Source organism: Diadema antillarum, unplaced genomic scaffold (assembly GCF_040938485.1).
Source record: "Diadema antillarum isolate AM-2024a unplaced genomic scaffold, OU_Dant_1.0 seq00001648_RagTag, whole genome shotgun sequence".
In the NCBI taxonomy this organism is placed as follows: domain Eukaryota; kingdom Metazoa; phylum Echinodermata; class Echinoidea; order Diadematoida; family Diadematidae; genus Diadema; species Diadema antillarum.
Window position 1 is genome coordinate 672741 of NW_027272349.1, and position 22396 is coordinate 695136.

The 22396-nt window shown below is 38.9% G+C and overlaps 2 protein-coding genes across 2 annotated transcripts; one reads left to right on the forward strand and one right to left on the reverse strand.

Moving 5' to 3' along the window:
* Positions 1 to 5044: 5044 nt before the first annotated feature.
* Positions 5045 to 5929, reverse strand: LOC139711336 (uncharacterized protein B0403.1-like). The gene is made up of 2 exons (XM_071623234.1): positions 5472 to 5929; positions 5045 to 5297 (listed from the first exon to the last, which is right to left on the reverse strand). Exons 1-2 carry the CDS (start codon positions 5927 to 5929, stop codon positions 5045 to 5047), a joined length of 711 nt encoding a protein of 236 aa, XP_071479335.1.
* Positions 5930 to 7922: 1993 nt separating this feature from the next.
* LOC139711340 (radial spoke head 14 homolog) lies at positions 7923 to 16121 on the forward strand. Its single transcript, XM_071623238.1, has 8 exons — positions 7923 to 8015; positions 11250 to 11355; positions 12136 to 12222; positions 13178 to 13389; positions 13922 to 14070; positions 14601 to 14717; positions 15101 to 15275; positions 16038 to 16121. The coding sequence occupies exons 1-8, from the start codon at positions 7923 to 7925 to the stop codon at positions 16119 to 16121; spliced, it is 1023 nt and encodes a 340-aa protein (XP_071479339.1).
* Positions 16122 to 22396: the final 6275 nt, after the last annotated feature.

The following is a 22396-nucleotide window of genomic DNA, read 5'->3' on the forward strand; positions in this document are numbered from 1 at the left end:
GCGCCATCATGGCATCATGTGACACAGTGTTTATAATATTACACAGTGCCATCACTGTTGGACTACATAGAGGACAAAGATAGGGCTGTTATTCATGCCTTCTTGTCCCCATGACATGGCCTCTGCTGAAGTTTATTGGGATGTTTGCACAATTTGAGACATATTATTGACACCTCCATCCATACGTGCACACAGCCCTATTCTGATTTCTGAAGGACACTGCAGTGTTATTCATCCCCCTCCCACCAATGTATCTTATGTGTTGATTCAGTAACAGCTCATACGATGGAGATGCAACTCACAGTGCTCGCTCTGGCATCCACCAACTGTCATCAGCAGTTGCGCCACCACCCATCTGCCAACAAACCTCTCTAGTACAGAAAATGAATTCGGTTCTAGCTTGTTTTTTTTTGTTCGTTTGTTTTTTGTCCCCAGCTAGTTCCATTCTATTCCTCAAACTCAATATTAATGGACTCTTAATAGACAAAAGATCATGTGTAAGAGTTTTGAATCTGTGTTATCACTGGTGTTGCAAGTCATTGTCACACATCTTTGGTGCATGATGAAATTGAGAAAACAAAAATAGAACTATGAAAGATATGCAGCACCTGTAATTTTTCATCCGGAGAAGTCTACCATGTTATTTGTGTACTATTTTTTCATTTATTTGTTTTTTTTTTGTTTTTCTTTTTATGAGTCTTCAAAATGATGTTTTCATGTTACAGTGCAACATATATGTGTGTGTCATATATTCAGGATTTTTTGGTTTTTTTTTTTTCATTTTCACAAATTGTGTGAACCAACTGATTTACAAATTAACAACCTGCAAACACATTACTTCCTCTGACAAAAATGTCCTATACACTATCTTAAAGGCTGAAATTTGTATACAACTCTTGTAATACCTTTCTCTGTGAATAGGGATAACAACTGATTTGTCCATTCCCATGGCTGTGGATTTCGATTGCATATTCAACCACTTTGTGAAATTGTTCATTTTTTATACACTTGATGTATAAGATAATTAATCACTTCTTAATTTTGTCACCTGGAATCAGTTTTGACACAGACAACATTTCCATGATTTGAATTGATGGAAAAAATGCAGATTGTTATTTCATTTATGAGGTTCAGGGCTCCTTTTCAGTTATATCATTTCAGTTCAGAATATAATGGCTGGTGTTCTAATGAATCTGCCTCTGTTAAACAAATAGTTGATTTTGGATAAAGTGAACAAATATTCGGATTGGCCATGAATTAGACTCCACAAAGGATGCATAAAGTGTACAAGAAGGATGCAAGTATAACTGTAGGCTTTTGTTGCATATGACCCCAAACTGCTTTAAAATTGAGCTAAACATCTGTAAATTTTCGTTCAACATCAAATGTAAATGGCAGGGTGTCAGCATTCAGAGATAAATAAAGCGTACCTGGAAGGCCACACATCACTAGCTAAGGCTGATGAAACTACAGCCCATGCTTGATACTGATGGACAAGCTAATGTAATGATGCTGTTATTGAGTTGGGATTTACTTTATAAACATCCAAATAAGAACAGATAAGAACAAAACTGTCAAAGAAGTGTATATTGTTGCATTTGTAGCCTAAATCAAGTTAAGTGTTGTTTAGTGTTTCCTTTGTGCAACTTGTGAGTTGTATTTCCAAACAAGTTAGTAGAGATTTTTTTTTTTTCACAATTAACTTAGAGTGTTGAGAAAACTGAAATGGTAAGAGAGGGGGGTGTAATATCCAGCATGAGAGAATTGTCAACACAAGTCCTCACTAGCAGAAGGTGTGTTGCTTGTGTAAGGTATTGTCTCCTAGAAAAAAAAAAAGCTAAGCAGAGGTGACCTTTTGGTTATGAAATAGCACCATAAGCATCATGTTTGACAGACCTCAGCGCATTATTAAGAGGCCACTCTTGTTATTATCATTATTTTTTGTTATCTTTTTTTTTTTCATGGAAGAGGCCTTTGTACCAATATGCCAGTACATTTCCATGTTTGTGAAAGAAAACCATGCGGGGAGATAATAATGATGTACATATTTTGTTATGAAATGCTGATGCAATAAATGAGAAACTTTGCATATAAGTGTGAATAGCCATTATGAACTGAGTTGTTCATCAGAAGTGACAGTCTATCTGGCCATTGTATGTGTGAAATGAAAGTTCAGTACTTTGTATGTATTAGAATGTATGTGATAATTGTAAGCTATTCCACTTTTTCTGTACTTTAAATTGGGGATTGGGAGAGGGGGAGGGGGTGGTAAGAAGTACATGTAGGATGGTCAGTTTTCAAGATTTTTTTTTGAAATGCCAACTATAATTTTCTCCCCTATCAGTTTCTGGTCCTCAGAAATGGCAACAATGCACCATCATTTTTAAGAGATTTGCTTTTGGCACAAGCCTTGGTAAAATAATATAGCATTACTGTATTGTGTGTATTTACATTTAAAGGGGAAGGCTAGTAACTGATCAGTGGGAATCAGTGGAAATGCTGGGAGATGATTGTTCCAATTCTTATGGGATTCATTCAAGAGTTCATTGTATATCTATTGTTGTGTGAAAATGATTTGCTTCAGAATGGTCTCATGTTCAAGTAATGTGCAGTTTAATGCTTCCAGGTTAGCGTCCCTGGTCAGTGACGGAGCATTAATCTGCACATTACTTGAATATGAGACCGTTCTGAAGCAAATCATTTTCACACAACAATAGATATACAATGAACTCTTGAATGAATCCCATAAGGATTGGAACAATCATCTCCCAGCATTTCCACTGATTCCCACTGATCAGTTACTAGCCTTCCCCTTTAATGAGTGCATTTACATTTGAGTAGTAATACATGATGCACCATGCCATACCCCAGGGTACCATCGTATCCTGGGTTACAGTGTTGTGTAATGTCATCTTGTTTTCATAAGATGTACAATTTCTACACTGCCATCATGGCTGCCAAAATCCCTATGCAAGTTCAGCCATGTTATTCCTTTTTTTTTTAAAACTGTATAAATCAAATACAAAAAAGTGATGATACTTTTTAATAATTTTTTTCTTGAAGCGTGTCATTACAATTTTGAACCGAAATTCAGAATGAGACCATTCCAGACCAAGAGCTTGTCCCATTATTACAATACTTTTGTTATGTCTTCTGTGGACGGGTAATGCATAGTGTGGTGCTGGTGTCTGTGTGTGACACTAAGGTCATCTGTGTAGTGTGTGATGAGTGTTCATGTTATAATACTTTTGCAAGAAAGTTTTTTTTTCCACAAAGCACTAACAATTACTGTCACTTAATTAATGGTAACCATGCATATGGTGCTTTAAAAAAATCTACAAAATGGCATATTTCTCTTGAAAGAAGAAAATTAATAGGGACCATTTTTCAAACACTGTAATGTGTAGACACTGATTTAGTTGCATCAAGGAGGTTTAAGAGAATTAAGTCACAACTGTCTCATTTCCTTTGCTAGATGTTCGATGCTGCCAGTCAAAAATATTTGAAGCATGTACCAAACTGGATCTGCCACACAGATAGGAAGACAATTGACTCGTGTCTCACTGCATAATCACCAGCCACTTTCAATGGAAGATATGTCTTTGTGATGGTAATTACTTTTCACCATCTCTACTTATAAAAGATAGGTGATATATGGTGGTAAAAGACACGGGGATGTGCGAATAGAAATTGGGCAGAAAATGGTCAAATAAAAATGAAAATTACTCAACTGGGCGTGCCTGGGCACTAATCTGGTATATCTATCAATAAAGAATTTTGCTTGAAGATTATTCCATATCAATTTTATTTGGGGGAGTTAAATGGAAAAGTGATAAAATTGGCTTTCCAGTATGATACAGTTTTCAACACTTTCACACGATACAGCTCTGATTTACACTTTTGCACAAATTTCTGGACTGGATTGACTTTTGCCGTACATGCATTATCATGAAGTGAAATTTCATTTCGTTTAATGAATAAACACGCAAAATATAGTCGACATTATGTTTACATTAGAAATGGATCTTCAGATTGCTCAACTAGACGGCGGCATCGAACATCGATCATCAAAGGCACAAATGCGCATCTGTGGAATTCTTTTGTACATCAATAGAAAACTGACAACTGTTTGAATAATTACAGCCAGTTGGAACTCCAGCTATCAAACCTCCTTGGTTGCATAGAGTTTGCCGTGGGAAGAAACCTTTCTTATTCATGTGTCGTATGTATGTACTGGTATATGTGTATATATGTCAGTCCTTTCAGTGCCTGTCTTTCAGAGAGACCAAGACAGAGACAGAGAATGGGGGTACTGTCTCATGAAGTAACCCAATTTTTACCATGTGAAAGAGGAAAAAAGAGTTGGCACTTTGAATATATTCTTCACCTTTGTAGACAAAGAAGAGAGAGAGAGAGAGAGGGATCAGGGAGAGGGGGAGAGAGGGAGAGAGAGAAATCCATTCTAGTCTTCAATATTATTTTTGTTTACTATGCCAAAGAGCACTTCCATATTTGAGCAATTGGCTCTGCATTTGTTGGCCGAGACCCATAGAAGCACTGTGTTAAAACAAAATTAGGCTTCGGTGTGGGAGATATGCATTTGATTTACAGTCCACTTTCCATTTCAGACATAATGGGCATCATTCTCCATCTATTGATTTGTAATTAATGAAAACTGTCCAACCGAACCATTGTGATCTTTGCATTTCTACGTTTTCGTAAGAAACCAGGAATTACAGATTTCGCAATTCACAATTTTTAAGATATCAATAGCAGAGCTACCAAGTCTCACGCATTCTGCGCGAGACTCGAGCATTTAGGGGCCATCTCACGAATGGCACCCATTTTTCTCAAGCATCGGGCGAAGTCTGCAACTTGGGCCTATAATCTTCTTCTTCTTCTTCTGTATATTCTGCCTCCTTCAATCCTGAAGATTCTTGCAGATTTACATGCGTGTGTGCGTATCATAAGGGCACCCGAGTGTGCAGTACCTGGATGCAAGGTGCATTATTTACATGGTGCAAGTAAAAACCTGTTGCTCGGTTTACTCCACATCTTCCGTCAGGCGATGACGGAAGACCTCCACAGACGGTGCCAGGATGACCTCTTGGGGCAGGCTGTTCCACTGCCGTACTGTGCGAGGAAAGAAGGACTGTTTGTGTTGTTCTGTCCTGGAGATGGGGACCAGATAGCCATATGGATGAACTGTCCTTGTTTGTCTTGTGATGGGGTGGATGGGGTGGTGGTCCATGTTGATGTCTACCAGTGAGTTGTGCATCTTGTACAGCATGGTCAGCCTGGGGGGCGTTTCATCAACGAGTTCGTCGGAGTTTTCACCGACAAATTTGCTAGCAGCCAATCAGACGCAAGAATTTCATTAGCTTTTGATAGTTGTCAGTGTAAATCCTTGCGTCTGATCGGCTGATAGCAAATTCGTCGGTGAAAACCTCCGACGAACTCGTTGATGAAACGCCCCCCTGGAGGCTTCTCTTCTTTTCTGAAGTGAAGGCCAGCCAAGTTGTTCGAGCATTTCTGACACGCTGGAGGTATTATGATACCGATTTAGCACATATCGTGCAGCGCGTCTCTGGATCATTTCCAGCTGTTGAATGCATCCAGCTGTGTAAGGATCCCAAACTGAACATCCATGTTCAACAAGAGGACGCACAAGTGCCTGGTACGCTGTCGTCTTGAGTTGGGTTGAGTGGATGCGTAGATTACGTCGGAGGAAAGCCAGGGTGTTATTTGCCTTGTGGCAGATGTTCGAGATGTGTTGGTTCCACTTGAGGTTGGTTTCAATTGTGATGCCCAAGTATTTGGCAGATGTGACAGTGTCCAGGACTATGCCATTCAGAGTGTATTGATGATGATGTCTAGTCCTCTTTCTGGTGACTGTTATTGCGTGGCATTTACGGGGATTGAGTTCCATTTGCCAGTCACTTGACCAGTTACGGTACTGAGTTTATCCAGGTCTTCTTGTAGGAGCCTGGCATCTTCATCTGACTGGATGGTCATATACATGATGGTATCATCTGCAAATAGCCGAACTGACGTGGACATTTCTGTGGGCAGGTCATTGATATAGAAGAGGAAGAGACAGGGTCCAAGGACAGATCCTTGTGGGACTCCAGATTCAACTTCCACTTCAGATGAGGTAGTTCCATCTAAGACGACTCGCTGTCTTCTGTTTGTGAGGAAGTTTGTTATATCCATCTGATGTTATGGCCTCTTACTCCGTAGTACTGCAACTTGTGGAGTAGTCTTTTGTGTCCAACTTTGTCGAAGGCCCTGCTGAAGTCTGTGATGATGATGTCTGTTTGCTTGTTCTCCTCCATGTTGTTTATCAGGTCACTGATGAAACTGATGAGCTGGAGTTCGCAAGACTTCTTTGCCCTGAAGCCATGTTGGAGTGGGTAGAGGATGTTGTTGTTGTTTGCATGGCTCATGATGTTGCTTACGATGATATGCTCCATCATTTTGCAGGTAGGCCTAATGCATGTAAGTGATATTGGCCGGTAGTTTTCTGGGTCTGTTTTGTCTCCTTTCTTGTGCACAGGAGCCACGTTAGCAAGACGCCAGTCCTCAGGTACATCTCCTGACTGATATGACAGCTTGAAGATAGTGCACAGTGCTGGGGCTATGGTCTTGGACATCTTCTTGAGAACTAAGGCTTGAATTCCATCAGGTCCAGGGGCCTTCCTGGTGTTGAGCCTTCCCAGCATCTTTTCTATGCCTCCTGTAGTGATGTTAATATCAGGCATGGTGTTGAAGGGTGATACATCAGGAAGAAGGTTTGGGGGTAGGTCAGCTTCAGCGGTGAAAGCCTTCCTGAACTGATCATTGAGTACTTCAGCTTTGGCTTTTGGAGCAGTCACGTTCTGATCATCTGTCTTCAATAGGGGAATTCCACTACAGTCAGATCTGTTGTGTTTTATGAATCTCCAAAACTCTTTCATGCCATCATATTGGTTGGAGTCATCATCAGGTGTGAAGATTGATTCTAGGTGTCTCCAATATGCCCTTCTTGTTTCAGCTTGGATGAGGTTTTTCAATCTACGAATCTCCTCCTCTGTCGCCACTGGGATGGGTTCGTGTCTTTTTCTGTGATGGTTGACTTTCTTGTGTAGCCTGTCTCTCTTCTTCATGAGTTGCCTAATCTTCCCATTTATCCAAGGCAGGTTTTGTTTTGATCGCAGCATCTTATGAGGAATGAATTTGTCAGTTCCCAACTCAATGCCAGTTCTGAAGAGATGCCACAATTCATTCACTGATGTGGTAGCTGCTCTAGATATAATATCTGAGGCTACTTGTTCCATGTGTGCTTCAAAACTGTCCCAGTCTGCCTTGCTGTAGAGAGCATAGCTCAAAAGATCAAAGTTATAGTTGCAAATGAAGGTATACTTCCCTTTTGTCTTTCAAAATAAGTAAAAAATAGTCACTTAAGTATGCACCTGATCGCACCAAAGAGCTAAAAATTGAAAAAGCTCCCTACCGTGGGAGGCCACAGGGGGAAAAAAACCCTCCCACACCCTCGCTCGCGCGCACATTAGCATGCCGAGATGCCGAGTCATGAAAATCTCACTCATAAAATCTTTTTGAACTTGGCATCCCTGCAATAGGTCTAGAGATAATAATGACTAGAGGCTGAGAGCTTACGGCGCTTTCTCAAGGACTATTAAACATCAACGGTTGAATGGCGAACACGTGCATTATGTTTACAACCGAAACATAACTGAGGAGTTTCCCTTGCACGCGCGTGCAGTATGGCCTATTTGTACTGCATATGGGACGGAAGGCAGCGTACTGCACTGTGTACGTGCACGCACGCGCGTACAGTGTCCTAGCAACACAACGCGACCTCGTATGCGGTGAACAGCGGTCTCGTGTGTTGTTAGAAAAGTATCATCAGACGCTGAGGAAACATGGCCACCACTCGGATTTCGACACAGTTACCACCGAATATAGATGTAACTAAGGCCCCACTCGCATATGGAGACAGAGCTCTTCCCAAACTGGTAAGTATAAGCGGGCAAACAAAGAGCATTTTAATGGACGGTTGGTAGTTGCAGCCAACGCAAACACATATCTCTATGCATGGGACTGCATTGTCCGGCGCATCCCGCCACTTGTAATACCTGTGCTGTGGCTGTGCTGTGCCTGTATGAAGTCAGTATTTTCCCAACACTTTGCGCGAAAATGTAGAATATCCCGCTACAGATTTCCTGCCAGAAGTTTCCTTAAAGACATGGACAACTACTGCAGTTTACTATCGTAAAAAACCACCAACACTCTAGGGCTACTTTACATTTATCTAGCCTAAATAGAAATGATTCCTGGCTGGAATGCACTGCCACTGCCACTGCTGCTACTGAATACTGTCTTCAGGAGTCTTTTTTTCTTCTTCTCCTCCTACGTTAGCAACCAACAATCATCAAGATGATTGTTCCGTCACTTTTGGTAGAGAGCTAGAGGTTGGCAGTGTACTTTGCAGATTTTATTTTTTTTTCATAATTACCTTTGATGATAATTGCATTGCAAATAAGGGACTCAATTTCAATAAACTTGAAAAAAAACCAACAGTAGGACCTAATTAATAATATTAGTTTCTAAGCAGAAATAAGTAGAAATAAATAAATTAATAAATGGCTCGTAGATGATCAGCTACTCTCGTCTTGAGGCCCTTGACACAAAAGTGTCGATGGAAGTGGCCTTCCAACGACTTCCTGAGAGAGTTCATTCCACTGCTTGATGGTGCGTGGCAGGAATGAATTCAGAGTCAAGTACAGTGGAAACTCGATATAACGAGATGGTCGGGACCAAGTCATTTTCCTCGTTATAGCCGATATCTCGTTATATCAGTAGGCATAAAAGAAGGCATAAAATAAAGACATTAATTTGCACATGTGGGACTACCCATCATATTTCAATCAATACTGATAACTTGATATTGTGTGTGAGGGAATTACTCACCTTTATGGGTAAGAAGATGTTTTTCGCCAAGGAAATCCAATATCAAGAATGTGTTTCTTATTAATTGTAGATGTTTGAATTTGTAAATTTATATAGCTTGCGATTGTATCAAGATCGTCTGTGGATTGTTATGTGGTTATCGTTTGGGTGTGTGTTGTGTGGAAAGCTTGAATATGGTCTGCACAATGCTGTGTGTGTATGTGACACATTCTGTATGTACATTATGACTGCGTGTGTGTGTGAAGACGGGGAATTCCCTAAGTAGAAGGCCAATCACAGCATCAGATTGCCTCACACCTGCTAAACGTCATGATGATGTCATGTATACATATGGCCGTCCCATCACATTTTCTGCATGTATCAGTGTGCGTGCACACACACACTTCACACGTACAACATGCAGTGCTAGCTGGAGTGCACTGAAGAAAATGATTATGTGTATACAAGACAGTTTTTGGCGCATCAAGCTTTACAATCTCGGAAGATGATAGCACAGGCGAAGTAAAGCTTTACCGAAGGCATTTTGCTTTACCTCGCTATAGCAGGTTTGATTTACTATGTTTTTCTTTGTTTGGAAGTCACAAAATTTATCTCGTTATAGCAGTTATTTCGTTATAGCCGATCTCGCTATAAGAGTAGCATTTTACATAGACTTGTGTGGAAGGAAATTTGGGACCGAGAAAATTTCCTCGTTATAACCGATATCTCGTTATAGCAGTGTTCGTTATACCGAGTTTCCCCTGTACTTGTCTAGCCTAAGAACAGTTGGATCTAATTCTAACATCAATATGATTGTAGGCCTACATTTGCTATGACTCACTGCACCTGTACTATTCTGCAAAGCTGGCCGCCTAATTGAGTAACTGTCGACCACAGTAGACACCTACTATCACCGTAAAATACTCGTTATCGTGTTAGCTGCTTATTCATCTGTGCTTCCTTGGTGGTCGATGCAACTCAATTCAATTTGTGCCATCATTGTCAGTGCCAAAATATAGCCTCTAAATAGAATTTCACAAAATTTTATTTTTTGAAAAAGGTGCACATTTCCAAGACTTGTTACTAAACATATATTAATGATGAAGGGTGAAATTATTCCCCATGCCTTCTGAAAGAAGCAAGTCAAGTGTTCTTTTAATACTTATGCAAGAAAAGTAAAAATATGTTGAATTTCTGAATTCAGAGTCAAGTTTTTTCTTTTAATCTTTTTTTTTTTGTTCTACACATGTGACATCACTAGCTGTAGTACTAGTAGTCTTCTCATCCAGCGATTGCACAGATACTTTAAAAAAATATATCTTTTGAATGGATTGTCCAATTTTTCCCAATCTTTCACTGATGTGTTCTACTAATATTGCTGCAATCACTCAATCCACATGTATATGAAGATGGACTTGTCCTTAAGGAAGTCTTGCTGATATCTTGAATTCTGGAAACCAAAATTGTGGTTATACCAAAATGACAGTTTTGTGATTACAATGTTGTGATTACAAAATTACGAAATTTAATTGTACCAAAATTACAGTTGTACTCGATAGCTTGATATTAATTGGCTAATTTTTTAGTTTCAGATTGTGTAGGCAGCATACAGTAAGCCGCAATCTCTCGCAAAGAGCAAGTTTTGAGCGATGACATGAAAGTTGATATAGACGCTTTCCGACAATCAATTTGATTCAAATTCATGTGAGTAATTGTAAATAAGCTATCAAGTATATCCTGTGATTTTGGTGCAGTTTGGTTCAATGGAATTTGACATTTCTATGTGGATACGAAAGTACGTGTACATTAGCCCTGATGTTACTGTATGTGGGTAACTAGTTTTATGTAGTGTCCTGGTATATCCCTAACACTAAAACAGTAACACAATGTTAGTAAGAGGTAAACTGATGTAGATGAGAACTTGAAGTAGAGCTGTCTGAATAAACTTTAGATATGATTTGTACAATCAAAAAGTAAAAACTGTGTAAGTTCACCTTTTTTTTTTGTATGCACCGTATGATTTATTTCATATCCATGCAAGTCAGACAGTAACCTTTGTCATTTCATGTGGAATTTACCCTTCAGAAATGATGTGAGACTGTGAAGTAAATATGTTAATATAAAGCAAATCTGAGTAAAAGATAATGCACTTCAATTCACTGAATTCTTGTTTTGGTGCCAGGACTAGTACCTCATCAGCCATATAGCAAATACTGTCACGTCACCTCTCACGTGCATATACATATGTTGTATTCATGTTACTTATTGTTTTTGCCTTTTTGGTTTTGTTACTGCTTCAGAATCGTGAGCTAAAGGACCCAGAACTCATTACACGGCAGAGGGCTCTCCGAACTCTGTGTGATTATCTCCATGATCCTGAACACATTGCAGAAGCTCTTCATGTTGGTGAGGACTTAGGAGAATGAACTTTGTTTTTGTATTTAGATGTTGGCATTTGTATCATTGGCCAATTTCATGTTAAATTGATAATTATGACAAACAGAGAGGCTTTCAGAGAACCATGGCTATACAAATGATTGGCTCTTTTCTTCAAGGTTACATCATGTGTTTAGATAGCAGCAAATTCTGAATATTACTGTTATGTATAAGATATGCTGTTTATGGCATTGTTTCAGGAAATACAATTGTAGCTAAGGAATAGTGTGGTAAGTAGTACATGAATAGAAAATTTGAAATTTGTGTCACTGCTTGCTTTCAATGTTGTAGGAAATCATGGCACATTTGTAGCTTTTTTATGTAAAGTACCAGTAATTACCAGAAAGTAAACAAGGATTGAGAAATAGTAATGTGCCTATCTTTAGCCTTTACTTTTCATGATAATGATTTTTGAACATGTATGGTAAAAAAAAAAGGAATTATAGAATGAAAAGAAGACATGTAAACCTGAGATCGTAATGTATTTCCAACTACATTTTTTTTTTTGCTGTATGATACGATCAAGTGAGTACAAAAAAATATTGTTCACAGACTTAAGGGTCAATTCTTCAAAATATACAAAACTTTTACTTTGTTTTATCAATGCTAGAAACATTCTAATTTCTTTTGTAACTTTTTGATGTCAAAATGATAACAACAAAGCAAATTTCTTTACTCTAATACTAACATTTGTGTAGGACAGAGAAAATGTGTGATGTGTATACGTTTCTTCTCTTATGAAATATGTAGGAGTGGCAGAAAGTTTAAAGGATTTGCTAACAGATGCTGATGGGACGGTCCGTCACAAAACAACAGAAGCCCTGTACATCATTGCAGGTAGGAAACTTATGATAATGAAATGTTTTCACAACTCTCAGGTGATTTGTTCGAGGGGACCTCACTTCACACAACTTGCAGATAAGTAGCATTTTATTTTAGGCTGATGACATCTGTATGACAATTGATTGCAAAAAAAAAGAAAAAAGAAAAAAACTGCTCTGAAAATTTTATGCAAAGTAGTATCATGACAATCTTGTGGAGAGAATCTAAACAAACTCATTGCTTCATTCACACATAAAATAGGTGTTTGTAAAACTTGGATGAAAGATTAAGCATAATGATGATTCACAGATGATTTTTATGAAATGTCAGTACGAGAAGTGAAAATTAATTTAAAGTAGCAAATTTTACCGCTTATGCTTTGACTGAAGAATCACACTATAAAATGTCAGCAAATTAGTTCATGGATGTTGTCGTACTAGTAATCTAGATTTTTAGGAGAGAAACATTTTGTGAAGAGTAAAAGTATAAATTCCAGGATTGAATTGTTCAACTTTCACACCGTTTCCTCAATTAGTCATGTAGTGTTGAAAGTAGTTTCCTGTATAAATATGAATATATAAAACATAGGATTATTTCAACATTATGCTTTTTGACCAAATTCAACACAATCAGGATCAAAGGTTAATGTCAATAAATGACATTTCTCTGGTGTTGCAAAGGTCTCACTTTGATTCAGAATTTCCCTGCAATGATGTAAATGCTTATAATTTCAACAGGTAAAGCAGAGCTTGGACAAAATGTGTTAAAGACAAAAGCTGAAGACTCTCTATCTTCCTTTTTGATAGCAAGATGAGTTATGATTTCAAAAATTGGTACACTACACTACGTGTACACTACGTGTAACAAAGTTGTATTACACAGCAGTAGACCAATTGGATATTGACTTTTGTGGGCTATTTGCCTTTCCAATATATCGCATACTTCTAACCCCATGCAACCAATATTGTAGGTCACAACATTGGTCGAGATGCATTCATCGAGTTCAGCATCATCTTCCCCCTCTCAAAGCTCTTTGATGATGAGCTGGATATTGTGCGGCGGAACACCCACATGGCCATGGAGATGCTGACTGAATTCTACCCCGGTGCAGAGGGTGTGGTGGAGACTCACCTCATACCCATTCTGGTGGATAAACTCAAGATCGAAGTTGACGAGATCAAGGTATGTGTGCTTGCACAAATGTGCATTGCCCTTTTGCTGTGCTGGTAGTAATGAAATGAAAAGCAGCATTAGAAATTAGAAGACAAGTCTGACTTTCTGTTTGACTTAGATAGGCCAAACATTGAGATGTGTGTCTGCTTATCATTCTAGTTTGCTATTGATTTGTTGAAGGATATTTTGTATAGAGTATTTGTGTGTGTTGTTTGTTTTCATGTTTGTCTGTTTGTTCATTTGTTTGTTTTTGTGGGGTTTTTTTTTGCCCTTGGTTTGAAGATTATAGAAGGAATATTGTATGCTTCATTCATCTATTCCATTTTCTTGGAAAATCAACTCTGTTGGTTGGCGACTGGTATGTAATATATCTTTGCAACGTATAAAGAGTAAATGGTCTGAGATTTCTGATGATCTCAAATACTATGTGTCCTTCACTATTTTAATGGCATTAGATGCTCGCAACACCTGCACAAGCTCATGGCTCTGAAATCCCCATGAAACAAATGTTTAAATGTTGTACTGTTTGCTGTGTACACAGGAGTACATCCTGGACACTCTCCATTTCTGCATGAGACTTGACCAAGTCCAGGCCCTAATAGCTGGTGCAATGGAGGTCTTCACAGAACTTCTGGTCCACAAGTCACCTGTCATCAGGGCCAAAGCAGCAAGGGACATTATGGACCTCAGGTAAGCATGTTTCCCCCCTCCCCCCCTTTTTTTGAATATTAATAAATAGTTGGTCTCTGCTCATTTAACAGTAAATAAGAATATAGCTGTGAAATTATGAAATTGTGTATATCAATAGTGCATGTCTTTTATATGCATTTGCTCATGAGTAGCACTCATTATTTTTTTTTGTGTGTATGGTGAAGTGTGCATCGTTTTGTGTACTCTAGCTAGCCTCATAAGTCTTCTCAGCTTTTCATTATTAAATTTCTTGATATCATGGAAAATGAGAACATAAACAGGTGTGCAGTGAATATCTGTAAACATGTTTCGAGTTCAGCTCTCATATGTGACTTAAATTTGATGAAAGATTAAAGTAAGAGACTGGAAAGGGATACATATCCGTTGACAGCCAATGGACATGTCTTGTTTGGTGAAAAAAAACCCACAAAACAACAACAACACACACAAGAGACATTCACTTAGTACACTGTCCAAGAAATAATGACATAACAAGCGTGCATGGTTTTCTCCTTTGTTTCTTCTTGCAGTGTTCCCCTCGATGGCAAGCGCAAGGCTTGTGAATGTGAGAGCCTGCCAGCTCTGGTCACTCTACTGTCAGACGAGGATCCCGATGTCAGGTGCAAGTCTGCTGGTGCTATCATGACGTAAGTCCGCTTTACATAGTTGAGTGCATCTTGCATGTAGGTGAGGGATGACAAGATAAATGTTGAGTACTACATCATCTACAAAGTTAGAGATACAGTTCATTTCAGTTCAGCCTATGCTCATTTCACACCAAATGCATGCAATGCAGTGAAAATAATACAGCATATACTTATTGTATTAAAAGCATGCAGTGCATTTGAAAAGCCAGCTGTCCAGCAGTACCTTTTAGATGGTAATAGTTTAATACAAAAGCAGAAATTGGCAGCAGTCTCCAAAAGTCTACAAGAGCACAAGAATGAATATAAGAACATACTGAATTATCAATTTGAATACTCTGGATTAATGTGTCCCTCCTTCCCCTTCATATCTTTTGTGTGTATAGCATCACCATCACCACCCAGGGCAAATACACAGCACTAAAGGCAGGAGCCATCCCCGAGCTGGTCAAGTTGGTTGACGATGAAAATAGCGAGGTCCGCCTCAATGCCATCAAGGCCATCACAACTCTGTCAGAGGCACCGGAGGGGCGTAATGAGCTTCTGGAGAATGTTGAAAAAGTAAATCATTTTCTAGAACGTCTTTGAAATACAGAATTACAATTTCAATACAGAATTATAGTTATAAAAGAATGGTGATTAGAATTTAAGCTATATAGTTGATATATAGTGCCGCATTCATGGACAAAGCCAACATTTTCAATATGAAGTGATGATTCATGAAAGACTTGATGAAAATTCATTATTTTGTTTTCTAAATATGCAAGGGTAAGATGTGTTATGAAGCATTTCAAGTTTTGTATTGAAATAAAAGCTGGTTGTGAAATTATGATATTCTTTATACATATATATTTTGGAGGTCAACTTTCCTTTTTACGCTTATGTCATATTTGAAATATAATCCAAGTTATCTTTTAGGCTCAACAGGAAGATCTCATTTCAGCTGCAGTCACATTTTCACAAAATAAATTTGACATCTCTATTTGACCTTTCTATTTCTCATAATGAGATATGCCTTTCTTTGTTTTGTTTTGTTTTGTTTTTATATAGATCTGTGTTGATATTTTTGAATGCCTCTGCCACAAAGTATTGCTGAAGGCCTTATGTGTTTAAGCATAATGGTGACACAAACAACGCTGAGCTTGGACAGAGTGCATTCAACTCTGAATTGAATTCATGACAACTATATAGGCATGATATGTTCACCTATCTTAATTCACTAGTGTGTATGGCACTTTGATCAGTGAATTTGGTAGGAATTATTTCAGTGTGATACTGTGTGCATCAAATCATGTCTGCCTTTTTCACATGTTTCACTTTCAGATCAAGAAGAGGACAGAAGATGAATCAGAGGCCGTTGTAAAAGCAGCAGAAATTGCCGTCAGAGTCATCACATGGAAACCATAAAAAGCTGGTGGCCGCATTTGGTGATTCAAGACTGTCATGAAAGGAATACACTTTACATCTACCATAAAAACATTGCCCTTCTTTTTCAACCCTGGCCTGAAACCAATAAGCCCTGAATGGACCAGGCAGTTATTGTTGTCAATAAAAAGTACGAGCACCATGCACTTACTGTATTCCTCAGCAATTCAGGATGGTATACTTCCCACTTCTGTAACATTCAGTGTTATGTTGCAGCTACCGTACATTCAAACACAGCTGGCATCATTGCTGAAATACCTTTGATATTCATGGGACTAGATTGGTATTAAAGTCAGTTTAATGGATTACTAGATATGAAGAATGAGGATAACTCTATGTGAACCTGCAGAGCTCCATTCTTCACATGTTCAGAATAACTAAAGTACACGTAATGTTGACATGCTTGTTTTGTGTATGTGTCTGTGTGTGTGTGTGCACGTGCAACGGGCAACGGGCAACTTTGTCATGAAAGTCCAGCATGTCAAGCCATGAACAATAAGGGAGTTCATGGTTGTGATTTGCACATATGCAAACAAAGGTCAAATGAGAATGTCTGTGTATTTGCCACTGACTTTAAAACGAAAAGAATCCTCGGGCAACCATGATAATCTGAATTATGTCAGTACAATGTATGTGTTTCACAATTAATTAGAATGTACAGGTGTAAGCCATTCATCTACACTGTTTAGCAAAATCTCTCCATGCATTTTATTAACATTGATCTAGTACAAGATGCCATGCTTCAACAAGGAATTCTTGATCACAACACATGTCCATGTTATTTGAAATTCTGTGGTGAAGGGGTGGAATGAGACATGCGCTAACCATGGACTCCCATATAAACATTTAAATCATTTCAGGCAAATCAGTTTAATTTTGTATTTGAAATCTGCTGCATGGAGTACTGCATGTACTAGTAAGCTTATTTTTATGTTTGGCTGGTTTGCCTGTCCCTGTGTCTTTTGCACAGTACATGTACTATTAATTTCACAAACAGAAAAGGCAAATTTAACTTGTCTTTAAAATGGCTTGGCGAATCTGCCTTGTAGAAGCCCACATGGAAGCCACCTTAAATTAGCAGTGACATTGGTAGCATTAGGAACACGCAATTGTCCATGTGAGTTACGTAATTCAGCATAGTCTGAAACATGCAAGATGATAGGTGGATGTGGTTCGGATAATCCCGAGATGGGATTAATATACCCTGGCTAATGATGTACATCATGTGTCATTTTGGTGTCAGTGTGAAAACTGGAACACATGTCACTACATGATTGACAATGTATGTTTCACAAGTGTTCTGTGCATAAATTTATGTGGTTCATAAAGTGTAGACCTACTAGCTGGTCTATGATAACCTTTGGTATGAAAACAACAACAAACTACAAAAACACTGGCCACTTCCCAAATTTATTGATGACAGCATGAACACTTGCTCTTATGTTCACTCTCAGTCAACTACTATATGACCAGGATCTGCATTACAATCTTGTGATGAGAGATGATGTAATTCTCTCTAAAGTACCTAGCCTCCAAAAACAATAACAACATGTGTCACTCCCACGCACACACACGCACATACACACAAATTATCATTTAGCTGCACGTGCACTGTGCTCTGCTTCAAATTACTGAATCAGAAAGATCATTATATATTTATTTCTTTAGTATGATCCAGTTATATCTCGTCCTTGTATTTTGAAGACACCTAAACACTTTGTTGAAGTGGTGCTTGTGTTATCTTTAGCTTTTGTTTCCAGCAATTAATCCTCTTGTATAACGTTTCAACTGAGCATAGACACAATTTTTCAAGTCGATGTGTACATATGTATATAAATCTCTTAATGTGAAGTATATATTTGTGAATATATGTAATTATGCTTATAAATATACTAGAACTAAAAACATTATTGTTTCAACAGATTTTTATGAAATTTTGAAGAATAATTGAGATGTCCTCTAAAAGAATCATTTCCAGTATGAGATTTTGTATGAACATCAAATGCACATCAGAGTGCAGTTATGTAAGTGATGCAAGTACAGTTACATAAAACAATTTGAGAATAAAACATGGTGGACAGATGTGTGGTTTTTTTTTGTCTGTAATTTTATCTCAGTTGTGTTTAGTGTTGACTCATTGGGTCAGAATAATAATTGAGCAATGTGCTCTTCAGTTGACTATGTGCACTCCCTTGCTTAAAATAAGATATCAGTCAATGGTATATACAGTGCACTCTCGTTGTAACAAACATAGTTTTAACGAAATTCAGGTTAAAATGAAGCAAAAATTTAGGCCCCAACATCATCAGCTTTGAATCTTTAATTGTTTATTTGTTCGGTTAGAACAAAATTTCGAGATAATAAAAGAAAACTGCCAGTCTCGATTTTGTTAAGATGGGAGTCAACTGTAGTAGAAAGATAGAAAGGTAGAAAGATAATCTGTAAAATTAACAGCCACATATTTTGTATCTTTCTCAGCGTTGTCTGCTTAAGCACATGTTGTGCAGTTAATACAGAGGAAAGGAATGAAACAAAAGTTGATCATTTTCTACAAACAACATACCGGTAACCGAAAGTGAATAGCATTGAGCAATTCATTGTAATAATACAAAATTTACAGAAGCCCTAAGGTTTCCAATGTACATAAAGTTATATGCTGTGTAATGATATGAAGTAATTGATGCAAGCATAATATGTACGAGAACAAGAGAATCCTCAAAACATGTTTTTAATAAAAGAAGAAGTGCAGGTTACTTGTAATTTTGATGTCATCAAAAGAACTACTCCTACGCAATAGATGTTTGTGTGTCTTTTATGTGTGTTATTCGTGTGACCCTGCTGTTCACATGATATCTACAATTACTAATGGTTTTTTTTTAATTATTTTTTTTAACTTCAGACCCAGAATGCCATTACTCACACATATCTAAACCATCACAAAGAGGGTGAGATAAACTCTCCCCTTAACGCACCCCAATACTGATAACAAAGAAGTCGGAAAGCTTATAGGGCCTACCCAAGTTTGATGCAACATTTTGCATTTTTATACCAACATTAAAATACTCAGTAAACAATAGGAATGTAGAGGAAATTAGCTACTAGTATACTCGCAACTCCATGTAGAGGGCGCTAATGCCAGTGGTTATGGTACACACACGAGCCAGTGCCAGCTACATAGTGCTCGTGTACTAAATACGTGTATTCTCATGGTCGGACATCCGGGTATTTTGCGTGTCACGGGGTCATGGATAGCGGTGGAGTGAAAACAAACAGTCGCGTGAGCCTGGAGGGGTAACGCTGTACATGTTTTCTGCCGGGGCGCCCCGCGAGCACAAGCTGTACTACTGTAGCTGTGCGGGCAGCAGGATTAGGCCCTAGACTAGGCCTACCCTAAATTAGGCCCTACCTTAAGCCTACTACAGTACTAACGTTATATAGGCATATAGACCTACCTGAAGTTTCTATGAGGTACTAAGTAAACGTAGATATCGGGGTAGGGCCTACTCAATGAGGTTCTACAGCACATCTGGCCATTTTCGGGTCGTTGATCCAGAGTCCTGCCGCGATTTCATACGGGCACAGGTCCAGTCCGGCTGCCTTCAACTTGGCAAAATACCGGGATCCGACCGATCGATCGACAGGATCCAGATTTTTAGAATATTGCTGGCAAGACATGATGTATGTATCTCATGAATAAATGACAAAATGAATACTAGTAATGAAAAACAGTCCCCATGTCTGCGTAGAGTTGCACATAAAACGCGTCGCACATGCAGGCACAGCATGCAGTATGCGCATTATGCACAGCATATGCAGGCTTAGCGCGTGCAAGCTGTTTGTTTTCACTCCAGTCAACCGGAAGTGACGTGTAGCCGACCGCAAGAATAGCTAGCCTATCGTATCGTATGGTTCGTATGGGCCTTGTGAGTGTGTACCATTGGTTGCACTGTACTGTTGTGCATGCTATATACTGTATGCTATGCTGTGACTATCTGCAATGTGTAAACATGTGCGGAGGCAGATAATACAACTTTCTAACATTTGTTATTGGAAACATGGGATTTTGCAACGGGAGAATGTAGTATGTGGAGGGTTATTGTTCATATGAACATGTAATCTGTATTCTCGTACGCTCGGGATAATATTAACGAAGAATATTCACTGCGGTACATTTCTGTTTGCGGTCAAAGACAGCGGGGCGGCAGGTGTGTGTATATTTTATGCTTGTGAGTGTGAACGTGTGGAACGTACGAACGCGAGGCCGTGGAACTCCGTGACGTTATTTCCATATCGGGAATTTCATAATGGCGGATACAACCACCGAAAATGCTAAACAACGTGAGCGGGAACGGCACAGTTCAGAATCCAGTAGTAAGTAATCACTTCTATATATATCAGTGTGTGTAAAATGGTTGTATTTATTGCTACTTTTGACTTCAAAGAGACCTTGTAAGACATCGAGTATGTCTCCGGAATACAAGTCAGTAGTGTTACATACCGTACGAAGGTATGGTAGTATTGCTGTCAATGCTGTGTACCCGGGCGCGGGCCCGGTAGCTAGCAATCAATACAGAGTAGACGTCCTACCCCATCTGTAGCTGTGGGTAAAGCTGTGCCTGTCTGTGCTGTGCGCTGACATGGATCGGACCGGGCGTTCACCGTTTTGATGCGGTCGGGCGATACACATAGGCGGCTCATACTCATATCTATAGCCTGAAGTGTCCAGCAAAGCAATCAGGGTTGTTACAATACATACAATTTAACAGGTTACATGGTACACTCATATTAACTGACGACAAGAGAGATAAATCTGATTAACTGGATTTCAGGGGCAGAAGGCATTTATGACCCTGCCTAGTTAAAGCGCCACGATACATTTTATAGTTAGTGACCTGCACCTCGTCATAGTTAATGACATGTTTATGCATTTTTAAATCATATTGCGTCACTGAAATTCTATGAAATCCCACTCGCATACAGGAAAAATGCTGAAAATTCCAATGGAACGACTAATTCAGTCATTGAACCCGCAAATTTGCAGCTATCAACGGGAATGATGCGGAATATTTGTGCGCTAGAGAAGGGGCCCGCACCTCAGCACCCCAAGCTTCCATAAACAAAGCTACATAAAAGATGTGAGCGGATAACCTTGATGATGGACATAACATGTATACGGTAGATTTTCAAGAAAAACTTCGGTTTTCACCTCAGTTTGCTGGGTTTTGGTTGTGGTAACCCTGCAAAGTTTCAAGCGTACTGAACAGTCCTGGGCGTACATTTTTGTTCAATCTGCTTGTAGTCAGGTAGCAATTTTACGCAGGGTGATGGTAAGGCCCCTGACGAGGTGCGGGCACCTCGCTATACTACAGACAGTCTGTGGTTATGAAAGATTTAGACCTACGTACACTGTAGGCCTATGACGTAACAGTATTCTAAGTGTAGTTTACAATGTATTACATGTTTAAGCTTCTCATTGCCATCATTACATTTCAATTAGAGCAGTCGAAAATGAATTTATAGCCATGAATATTGCTGGATGCATTAAAAAAACAGTGTATAAAGAATCTATTATTACCAAGACTCTCTCGTTGATCGCTAATAGCGTCATCAGCATGCACGCATTCGCCTGATACTCTCTGCTGAAGTTAGTGAGCTACCACCACCACCGAAGAGTGCATATTCTCTGAATAGCGTTTGTATTGCGAACATACAAGTGTATACTACATGTACAAGTATTGTATAGGGTACAGGGTACACAAGGTAGCGCTGTCATCCAGCTGCTGCTGACTGCTGCCCTGGTGCGGCTGGCTGGCTGCTGATGTCGATCTGGGTCATGGAATAGGAATGCACCAAACCCGAGGCTTTTGGTTTAGAAATACAGTGTAAGATCTTCGAGAGAAAACCTGCTATTAAACAGATGAATGTTTGTCATGAGACCCAAAAAAAAGAAAAGAAAAGAAAAAAAGCAAGGAGAAAAGGTATACATGTAAGAATGAACTGGAAAATATAGTTGGTCTAGAATGTAAGGAAAAATAGGTTATTTTCATCGTATTCATGGTGCATACGTAAAATGTACATTGCATTGCGTGTACAATTGTAGATGCGTGGCTAGCTACAATTCATATAGTTGGCACATACAGTTTACAAGTAGACTCCCTACTAAATTATCCCTCATGCAATTCTATGTCACCTGGGCCTGCAGCCTTGATGAAATAAAATGGCACTCGGGAAATGTAATTTAGTACTGGTATGTACAG